Source organism: Coloeus monedula (genome assembly GCF_965178545.1).
Source record: "Coloeus monedula genome assembly, chromosome: 3".
Taxonomy (NCBI): Eukaryota; Metazoa; Chordata; class Aves; order Passeriformes; family Corvidae; genus Coloeus; species Coloeus monedula.
In genome coordinates, this window is record NC_138783.1 from 49,648,214 (window position 1) to 49,659,738 (window position 11,525).

General features: G+C 36.5%; 1 protein-coding gene across 12 annotated transcripts in view; it reads left to right on the forward strand.

Annotated features, from left to right (window-relative positions):
• Nucleotides 1-11,525, forward strand: part of FRY (FRY microtubule binding protein) — a gene marked incomplete at its 5' end in the record, with an annotated part of 227,301 nt that overhangs the window by 135,697 nt on the left and 80,079 nt on the right. For all 12 annotated transcript variants that reach the window (XM_082279085.1, XM_082279078.1, XM_082279077.1 and 9 more), the window contains 4 exons: nt 795-966; nt 1,999-2,131; nt 6,344-6,451; nt 10,639-10,894. In XM_082279085.1, the coding sequence (XP_082135211.1) occupies nt 795-966; nt 1,999-2,131; nt 6,344-6,451; nt 10,639-10,894 (669 nt within the window). The remainder of the gene's footprint in view (nt 1-794; nt 967-1,998; nt 2,132-6,343; nt 6,452-10,638; nt 10,895-11,525) is intronic.

Below are 11,525 nucleotides of genomic sequence, written 5' to 3' on the forward strand. Positions count from 1 at the left end.
AAGGTCCTACAGAGAGCATTGTGTATTAGCCCAGCTGAGATGGGGTGGACATAGTCCTTAGCTTCTTGTTCAATCCGCATCTGAAGTTTTACTGTTTCTCAACAAGGTTGTAAGTCTGAAAATAGACATTATAGCGCCACTTTTTTATGTAGGTAGACGTTAGCATTCTAAAAAAAAAATCCCCATTATCTAGGTAAATGGGGAGACTGTCAGTAGAACAGCCTCTGAGTTTTTGGCACACATTCCAGAGAAATTGAAAACATTCTAGTCTTTCAATCACTGCAGTGCAAAGCTTGTAAGTTTTCCTCTGGTGCATTCCCAGAAGGCATTCAGGTCACTTAAATTCAACTTCCTAATATTTTCACATAGTAGTTTTGGCATTGAACATCATTCCAGACTTTTCTCTCAGTATGATCAACCTTGGGGCCTTTCAAGACAGTTACTCATCTTTTTTTCACGATGGATGTAGGTCATTTATGTTTAACTGAAGGTCCATTTAAGATGCATTACTAAACTACAGGCCATATCCAGGTGTTTCATCCTGAAGATAAAAAGGTAATGTGCTAATACAAATTCTTAAAAATAAAATTCTGAGAACACTGCTCACAGTGGAGATGTGAATTCATTATTTATTTCATGGGCAGTTTTTGTGAAATATATCAGACTAGTTAATGTAGAGAAGATACAGAAAAAAATGCTGCCAAGTGCATTCTCAAAATTTCCATGTGAATGAAGAATATGAGTAGAATATGATTATTTGATTATGATTCTCATACATCTTCTAAACTTTACAGAGAATGAATATTGGCCTGAGAGCTTTCTTGGTAATTGCTGATAGCTTGCAGCAAAAAGATGGTGAACCTCCAATGCCAGTGACTGGAGCTGTCCTTCCCTCTGGAAACACTCTGAGAGTGAAGAAAACGTATTTGAGCAAAACTCTTACAGAGGAGGAAGCTAAAATGATAGGTAAGTAAGAAAATGGACAATATAGAAACTTGGGTGAGAATGGAGGTGAAAATGTCTTCAGCACCTGAGAATAGTTTACTATTGTTAGGAATTTGATTGTATTGTAAGCATTTCATTTATCATGCATTCTAATGAAATGTATGGTTTAGTTTGACAAATGCTGCTTTTCTTAGGTTATTCTGCAAAGTTTTCAGTTGTGCTCCACAAGTGGTAGCAACCCTGTATTCTGGGAGGGGTTAAAGACACAGCTAGCCTTTAGTCTTTCAGTGCTGATAGCTGTGTTTATTCATGGATATTCATCCTATTAAAAACAGTGCCTGTGCTCAAAAGACATGCCAGCTTTGATAACTATCAAAGATTCTGTTGATAGCCTCATTTTAATTGCAATATCTCAAACTTTCAAAATGGCAAAACTTTTGACTGTAAAAAAATGTTGCACTGAAGTGCCTAAGTTAATAGCACTGCTGTCTGGGGCTTCAATGCAGAGTAAGAATCCCGTGCTGTAGAAGAGCCTCTCCATCATGCCCTGAGGGTGCCTGGTTTTGTTGGCAAAAAAAATAAAATTTGGCTGCTCACCTTCACACTTCATTAAGTCCCCAAAGTTATGTGAATGAAATGAGGTCTATGTCAGTGGCAAAGACCTGTGTTGTACTGTGCTAGATCACTGTAGTAATATGAAGAAAATAAACAGTGTAAGACCCACTGCTGTTGAAGTATTTAAAGTATTTGAAGTATTTGAAGATAGTATTTAATAACAAATGCTTGCACTATTAAATTCTTGTATTAGCTATTTCATTGCTATTTGATGAGCCAGTATTCCTGTTTCTATGTATGATATGTAAGCATTCCTTTTGGAGCAGGCAAGATACTCTGATTTTGGATCAGGATATCATTGCTAGTGAAATATGCCATCTCATGAGGAAAACATTTTTCTTACTTTATGCAGCACAGCATGAGTAAGCAACTTTCTTTTTCAGAATATATATCTATCTATAAATATCCCCAATTATACAAAAATGCATATTCTTGCAGGTATGTCATTATATTATTCTCAAGTAAGGAAGGCCGTGGACAACATACTCAGACACCTTGACAAGGAAGTGGGTCGGTGCATGATGCTAACCAACATACAGATGCTTAACAAAGAACCTGAAGACATGATTACGTGAGTGCTAAAGAGCAGTAGCTCCTATGAAATATGGAGACATAATTTTGGGGCTTTTTCTCTATTTCTGTCTGTCATGAGTCATCAGAGAAACAGCAAGAAACAGGAACATTTAGCTTAATTAGTGTATACTTTGAAAAACTGTTTATGACAAGTCAATTGTGCTTCTTTGAATGTTGCAGTGTTTGGAACTGAAGATGTTCTTGATGTAGGTAAAATCATGTGTGAATCCTATGGATGTTTAGACGGGTGAAGTAGAATGCTAAAGTAGAAAACCTGGCAGCCTGTGCTCAGAACACTGTCTCAGGGTATATTTGCATCACTGAACCTCAAAATTAATGCTGCGAATTCTGTAAATATTATATGTAAATAATAATATTCCAAAATGCCCTTTGCTTTTCATGCCTGTAATCAAAATTAAATCTTAATTAAAAACCCAAGTAATCTTGTGATAAGGCTTGGATTTAAGCTGTATCCCACTGGAACAGAATCAAACCAGTGTGCTTCAAGCTGTGTTGAACAGCAGCATTTTTCACTTTAGTCCAAAATTATTAGTGAGGCAAGTTTCCTGGAGAGAGTTCTAGTGACGTGGACATCTAGCAGAGGTTAGAGACACAGAGAGATCATTTGACACATGCAGAGCACAGATTGTAGAGATCTGAACTGTAAGGAGACCTTGCATATCTTTCCTGTTAGAGCAGTGGACATGGTAGTAATTCTAGACAGGAAACAACCCCTGGAAAAGAGTTCGAGATGTCATGAAAAGGACACCCATCTCTTTGAGATTGTTTTTTGTTATTTACTGCCCAAAAAAGTCAACTTGCTAAGAATACTGTGATAGACTAACTGCAATGACTGGCCAAATTCGACTGCCTTGTACAACTGATGCAATCTTTATGTTTTTATTCCTTTGCCCTTATTTGTTGCAGTGCCTCAAGGTGAGACTGTAAGCTGTGTCGCCAGCATTGTCTTACTTTATTTATATTCATAGCTAATATTACTATCCCATAATACTTCATATTTTTCTTGTAGTTCTACCCTGTTCAGTCCTCACACCCAGTTTTCATAACCATTTTGGGTATTCAGGCTGTTGTGGTAGGGAAAGTGAGTTTTCAAACTCATATTTTATTTCTGAAAGACAATTGCACAGTGAAACCTTGAGCACTTAGATAAGAAGTGTACATAATCTTAGCTATAAATACCCTTTGGATGGTTTCTCAGCATCACCAAAATGTTGTTTATTTTTAGAGTCAGTGAACAAATAGACTCAAAAGAGTTTTAAATTTCAGGAAGTCTTATTATTTGGTAGTAACTTTTGTCAGAAACACGAAGATTGGGATATTTAGACATGTAACTTACTACATTTTGTATTGCACTTTATATCTGGATGAGCTCTAATTTAATATATACCCTTGAAAGGCAAGCCACATTTTAACACATTTTTACTTGTTCATTCAAGGGAAAAAAATATCTGGGATGCTTAATTAGTTGCATCTTATTGCAACTAATTAATTGCAACAGTTGATTTAAATCATGTGAACTCACAAAAAACATCAGTAGCTGTTACTATCAGGATTGAGAATGATCCTTTCAAAAACTGAATTGTGGATATGTGGAAAAGCCAACCTATTGTTTTTATGTAATTGCTTCCCATTTTATTCACAGAACTCTATGCTTCACTAGAGTTACATATTTAGTTTGAATTCTTATGGGCTTTAATTGATAGATATCACACTACATTTATTTACATTTTAAAGTTATTGCTTTTGTCATAGTTGCATGAAGTTTATGTGTAAACTGTATAAAATGTGGTATTTTTATTAACTAATAAAATAAGAATCAGAGGGAAGTAGCTAGGCAGAGAGCAGACATTAACACTTTAAAGTATGCAGATTCTGGAATTTTCTTTGGCAGTGTTAGACTTGCTTCTAGACAATATTTAATTACTGATCCTTTAAGCATTTATTGTTGAAGTAATAAATGCCAGTATGGAGGGTCCTACTAAAATCCTGAGCAAGAAGCATCCTTTGCATCATGCACTGGGATATGAATTTCGGTACTGGTTATAATTACTTTCCAACATTTAGTTAGAATAGGGCATCCATTTTTCTCACATACAAATCTGGCCTTGCAAGTGCTTCAAAGGCTCCCCTTGCCTCCCTCAAGTGCTGTGCCTGGGAGCTCAGATGGTAAGTTGGGGACTTGAGCCCAAGGTTTGGATCTTCTCCTGCTACTCTTCTGAGCAGCTGATAAGCCACAGAACACCCACAGATTTTATATTTATAAATAATTACTCATTTGCCTTCAGAAGAGCTTCCTCTCAGACTATTATTTTACAAGTCTCCATTTGAAATGCACAAACTTTGCCCTTGCTGGGGACTGAGAGTAAGGAAACTGCAAAGTTTTTTCATTTCAAGTCAGCAAGGAAGGCTTGGTTTGCCTGCACGTAAAATTCCTAATTGCACTTTAATGTTTACAACTATAAAAATACAGGATATGCACTAGTTATTAACCCAGATAGTATTTGCTTTTGTGATAATAGTTGAAAGGGATTTGTTTATAACCAAATTCTCAGTGAGATGTTTTATTTTACTCCTTTTCCAGTCAGTTACTGACACCTTTCAAGTTCTGTGTGTTAGAATACAGATACAGTGAGACAGAGGTAATTAATGATGAAAACAGTTTCCCCTAACTGTACCATTAAGACAGTTAATTAAAATAATGTCAACATTTTATTCACGTAATATATATCCAAGCTGATAAGTAGGGTGTTAAGAGACAGTATGGTATTTCCTACAAAACTGTGTTTAATCTTTGAATTAAGTAAGTCTAATATCAGTTTATGCCTCTTCTGTAGCCTTTATTTCAGTGAATGATCGGTGTTACTCCATAAATCTTCTTTCAGGCTGCATTGCATCCAGGCTTTCTCTGTGACTGAACACAGAAGTAAGATACCCAAATGCAGTGTCCTCTGTTGCGTGGAGGGACAGAACAGTGTAGTAACCAGGGCAATGGACCGGGGTGCAGGGAAACAGTTCATTTTTTGTTTTGTCACTCCATTTCAGTGTGGTGTTAAGTAGCTTCCAATGCTTCTTGGTGTCTCTTTTTCCCCCCTCATTCTTTTCTAGTTCTATCGGAAGCATATTAAAAGAGGGACAATCTTTTTCTGCATGCTTATAATATGGCTCCTGAATAGCACCTTATTTTTTTGATCCCTCCAAAGCATATTACAGGCTAATAATTAAAAATATTGTGGGAAAGACTGCACAGTTTAAAATGCTGTTACGCTTTGGTAATTTCCTCTACACTCCATCATCAGATAATAGATCATTGAGATAAAAATGAGCAAATAAAAAAAAATCCACACTTTGGGGTCTGTCTGAGGGACTTATTTAATCTGCAGATTTACCAAAAATGTTGAAAACAAGACAGAAAACAACTGCATCTGTTTTGAAAATAATCAACAGCTGAAACTTTAATCTACTTGAGCTACTGATGGACTTCCAACCTAGTGTTTGGTTCATGCTGAACTTTGTACTTAATGACTTTCCCAGGCTGTTAGGGAACAGTTGTGCCATTCCACAGATTAGAACACCCTTAGGGCTGCTGAAACATGTTCTAGCTGGTAAGAGTTGCCAAAATGCTGCTATCTCTGGCAGTGATCTGGCCATACCTCCCTCTTAACGATACACTTTTTTCAGTGTAAAAATGTGTCATGATGGGGGGGCAACTCTCTAGATCTTCAGTCGTGTTTTTTGAACTTGTTACACATCTGCTATTTGCTTGATACAACTGGTGAAATATAGCTGCACTATAATGGAGAACACCCCATCTTTCCTCATTGCCTTATCCAAAGCTTGCATTATATAAATGCCAATCTTGATGGAGGAATCTTCCTACATTATACTTCTATTTTTTATATATATCTGCCAGTTCCTCTCAGAAAGAAACAAAAGAGTCATTAACAATTGATTTTTCAAGTAATGTACAGATAAGATGCATGAAAAATGTCAAAATCAAAGCCATTCAATGGAAAAAAATGTATTCATGTTTCCTTCTTATTTCAGCATAGTGTCTAGCTGTCCGTCCTGATGATCTTAGTAGGCCTCTGGCACTTGATTATGTCCAGGCCTTTTCTGAAAAGCTAGAGGTGGATCATTTAACACACAATTCCTTCTTAAGCTTAGTCAAAATTCTGTTTTAATATTTCAGTGGGGAAAGAAAACCAAAAATTGATCTGTTCAGGACATGTGTTGCTGCTATTCCTCGATTGCTTCCTGATGGAATGTCAAAACTTGAGTTGATCGACTTGCTGGCAAGGTAAGCTGTTCAAGCATTGGATGACTGCTCCAGGGGAACAATGTGAAAAGCTGAGCCACAGAATATGTAACTGTTTCTTTATATATATGCTTTAAAAAGGTAAATTGTTCTTAATGAATTAGACAAGATGTCCTAGCATCTTTTTACAGTTTTTGTGTTTTTATTATGGACTCATAATTTTATGAAAAAGTTGGTATGTCCTCCAGAACTCTTTCCCATCAGTATGTAGGTTACGTGATATTCACTATTCTTCATAAAAGTCACAGCTTATTACTGTTTTCTAACCATCACAGCATTCTGATTAACAAGAGAAAACATCTTATTTGTGTAGTGGAAAAACATGGAGATACCTGTTTAGTTTCTATTTGTGATTCCCACATGTCTCTGGTAAAACAGAATGTGCTAGTTGTGTTATGTTACAAAAAACTTCATTAAATTATTATTATTATTATTATTATTATTATTATTGTAAGACATAAAATGATGAGTTTAAGAAATATGATATCCCTCCATTTAATTTGTCTGAATAGACTTCGCTGAACAAGGTAGTCTACAACATGACTGCTACACCGCTTAAGTTTCAGGATGCCAAATCAATGACTTGTGGAAAATAATTATGATAAAAGGTGCTGGTCAGTGCAGAAAACTCTGTTACATTTCAGTTCAAGTATCCAAGACCAAGGTTCCAGCTTACGTTCTTTATGTAAGTGGATTATGGTATTAAATTGTTCCAAGAGGGCTTTGCAGAGTATTACTCTCAGGTAACTGTGGCAAAGCAAACTTGGCACCCTGCTCTTGCTTTTCAAACACCACAAGGAATGGCAGATGTGGGAGCCAGAAGGCTACATATAAAAACAGTTTTTTTGCTCTACAAACAACTAACTCCCAGTGATGTGCTAAAAGAGTGAAACAATTGATTCTGGTAGTAGTGGAGTGCAGCCAGCCAAACAAGCCAAATCATCAGCCAACAGTAGGTGTGCTGCAGTGCATGGCCAGCTTGATTTCCTTGTGTGCACATTGTCTGCTATAAATCACTTGTAGGTTGTTTTAAATCATTACATTATCAAATTATTTAGATACCATATTAAACAGTTGCATCAGTTCCGCTTAAGGGAAATTTAAAAGGACATGTTTTCCTTTAATCCAGTATTTTAAGTAGAGTTCTATCCTTATTAATGGCCTTAACTGAGCTGGTAAAAAGCACATATCTATTCAGGTGACAGCTCTTCAATCACAGGATTGTCCAGGTCAGACTCTTAAGAAAATTTGGAGACCAGTGTGGGTTTCTTTATAAATTAATGCTACTCTTCTTAGGTCTCACAACTGTCTACTGACACCAGTATAACCACTGGTCTATCTTTATTCTGTCATCAAACTTAATTTTGAAAAGGTCAGCTGTGATTCTGAGTATTTCTTGGGTAATTGCCCTGCTGGGAAAATGCAAGCAGTAAGTTTGCCCAGTTATCTGACTTTGACTGTGAAAAGAAGTGAGGCATCAAGAGGAGCTGAGGAAAGCACCTCTAGAGCAACTTCAGAAGTAAATAACGTGCTCGGCCTTTCCTCAAGACGGGGAACTCTGGGAATCTGTTCTCCTCTCCTACATGTATTCATGCTACAGCATCTTTGAGACATTGGTAGTGTTTTAAGTCCTCTTCCTAAGTATAAGCAAGGGAAACACAATTTAGGTAAAATAGGTAGGTACATAATAGGTTGGAAAGCAATTAACAGTTTATGGTTCAGGAGACATATAGTGTTGAAGTAACTGGGTAGGGTCTCAGTATTGCAGAGCAGGATCACAAACTGAGCAGATACAAAGAAGCGATGATCCTATGAAAAGACAAACCATCACATGTCTAGGTCTACAAGGTTTTCAAAGAAGTTTTTCTGGTCTAGTCAGTATCAAGGATGCCTGATCTAGAGAACATCCGAGCTGGGGCGTTGTGGTTGAAGAACAGACTGACCAGAGAACAAGAGGAGAAAAGATCGGTGAATTGAAAAAATTAGGTCTATTTAGCCTGGGAGAGCATGAACTGAAAACTGTCTTCAAAAACATTCCTTCAGAGAGGAAAGTAATAAACTGTTTACAGAATGAATACCTGGCCTAGACTTAATGTAAATCACCAGAATGCCCCATCACCAGAGCTGCTTCTACATTCTGTATACTGTCCCATGTTTATTTGAGACCAGACTGACTACTTCTCCCAGTTATGAAAGTGTAGGCCCAGAAGGTAGGCATCTGCAGTTCGAGAGAACACTGCATTACAATATTGTGTGTTCTGGGTCAGAAACTAAACTCAATACAGGGATAAGAAACTTCAAAGAGGTAAGGTTTCAGATTCTCCCTATTTTTCCAAAGAACCCTAGAAGCAGTTCTGCCAGGGATTTCTGTGGGCCTGTGCTGTTGGGATGGAAAGCTGTTAAATATTTTCTTTTCACAAGAGATAAAGTTACATCTTTGAGTTAACTGGTTCTTCTATTCACAGTTTGGTTTGATTTTTTCATCCTGACAACAGATGTGTCTTTTGGCGGTTTTCAGAAGGAGTCTGTAAGTCAGCAGCTAGACTTTTTTCCAGGACAGCTGTATTCAAATTATAAACCATGAAGCAGATGTCAAGTATATTCTGTACCTTTTGCCCTTTCACTGCCCACTCCAACCATTCATTACAAATTCCCAAGTAGGTCTTAAATTTAACTGACTCAAGTGCAAACAGACAAACTTGTACTTGCTTCCTGCACTGCCTGTCATACAGTGGTAATACATAGGTGGATTCTTATGCTCCATTTGAGTTTCGTCTCATTAGATAAAGCCATTGGGCAGTAACTTGGGCTTAGGAGATGTCTTTTGTATCCTCTTCTCTGTTATTGCTTTGTGTCACTGTGGAAGTCATTTCATGGATGACTTAATTGTGGTCTCAAAAGGTTTTGCTTGTTTATCTGGTTTTGGCATTCCAAAAGGGAGACAAAAATGATCCTTTCTTAGCACAACAAAATACTTTGTTTCTAAATATATATATAGAAAGTCATGTGGTTATTAAAGCATAACAGTTATTTTTGGAGTTATATTCGCCAGGGGTGAATTTTCATGGCAGTTGTTTTCTTTTTGGTTAAATAATGTGTCCCCTGCCTCCAAATTAGGTAGCTATAATGAACGAGATTTTTTATGAACCACATCTCATCATACACTTCCAACTGAATGGAATTTGGTTCCACTCCATTTGCTATTTTGTTTTTTTTTCTCCTAGCTTTGTGTCCATTTCATTATAATGAGTCCTTCTTTTCAACTGTGTAGATTAAATGTAGATAAAATACTTTGAAAATGAGTTCTAACACACTACAGAAAATTGCAGTCTCATGGGTAATTAAAACAAAATACATCATAAAGGCAATGAACCAAAAATTGCAGAACACACTAATCTGAATTTACTTTATTCTGCCAACTTCTAACAAAGAAGTGGTTTGATGATTTCTGTGTCAAAAGAAAGTATAAAAAATTTCTGTGTTGAGAAGAACTTCAACATGATGAAAATAAAGAAAATAAAATTTGAAAATGGGATCTGAAATGTCACCATCTTTCAGAAGGACTTTGAGGGTGTTCAGTGTGTTTCTAAAAGTATAGAAAGTCCTGAGGCTGTTTTTCCCATTTCCTCATCCTAAGTCATTAAAAACATAAAGCGTTTTTTTAATTCAAATCCCTAACTTTAATTATTTTGAAGATCTGATTTCATAAATTGTGATTTGCATCTTTGCTAAAGATTTGTTTTAACTGTTAGCTGAGCTGTTGTGAGTATTTTCTTTTTATATTTAATGTTAACAAATAAATACATAATTTATGTATTTAAATTATGTAAACCTTTTGTTATCATGCCTACATGGAAGTTATTGACTTATGAGTAAATAAAAAATATACTTGGTCTGAGAAAAGTTGCCAAATTATGTACTTTAAAGATACTCTGTTTTAGGACCGGAATATACTTCTTTTGGATCCATGAATATCTTCTGCTGTAGCAAGAATTACCATACAGAAAACAGGTCAGGGATGTTAATTGTGGTCAGCAATAACGAAACCATGATAGCATCGTCCACCATTTTCAGTGGGAATTTTCCCTCACTGTTACGTTACGGATGCTTCTTACCACGATAAACACTCCTCATATCTTTTATTATCTGACATTTACTTTTACTTACAGGCTGTCTATCCATATGGATGATGAACTTCGACACATTGCACAGAATTCTCTTCAGGGTCTACTTGTTGACTTTGTTGACTGGCGGGAGGATGTACTCTTTGGTTTCACTAATTTTCTGCTGCGTGAAGTGAATGATATGCATCATACCCTTCTCGATACTTCGCTGAAGTTGCTGCTACAATTGCTTACGCAGTGGAAGCTTGTAATACACACTCCAGGAAAAGCTTCTGAGCAGGCCAAAACCAGATCTGCAGAGGTATGGAATCAAGAGATCTGTGTCCTAACAATTTTACTAATTGAAGGCAGAAATTATATTCCTTGATACTGCTGTGGTTTGTGTGTTTTGTATTTACTCACCTGAGAAGAATTCACTATGCAAGAATTTTTAGGTAATTAGTTCACATGTCTTTTGAGGACAGCCATGTCCTTGTGTAATACAGCAGATGTTGTTGTTGAGCAACATAAGAGAATGCATGTCAAACTAAAATATGCACATCAACAAAAGCACATAAAGTAAAATATGTGTATGTAGATGTAGCAGAAGGACATTTTCCCAGGGCTGAAACAGATTGTTAATGCTAGTGGGAATGCTGTGAAGAGTGAAGTAGACCTTCTTTTCCCTTGGTTGATTCAGAAACATCAAAGAACCTGCTTGTTACCATAGCCTGCTGTCTCCATGTGTTACAAACATTTCTGGGAACTGAACAGCTTTTCTCCTACTTCTCCCATGTGCACTGTCCCACAGATATTTTCATTATGAGAAATGATTTTTAGGTTTATCTCCTAAACTAATCACAATGGCTATGTTTTCCTTTGGGCAAACATGATGTGTGTTTTGTATCACAGAGGACCTTTAATTAATAGGTAATAACAGGAGTAAATAAAAA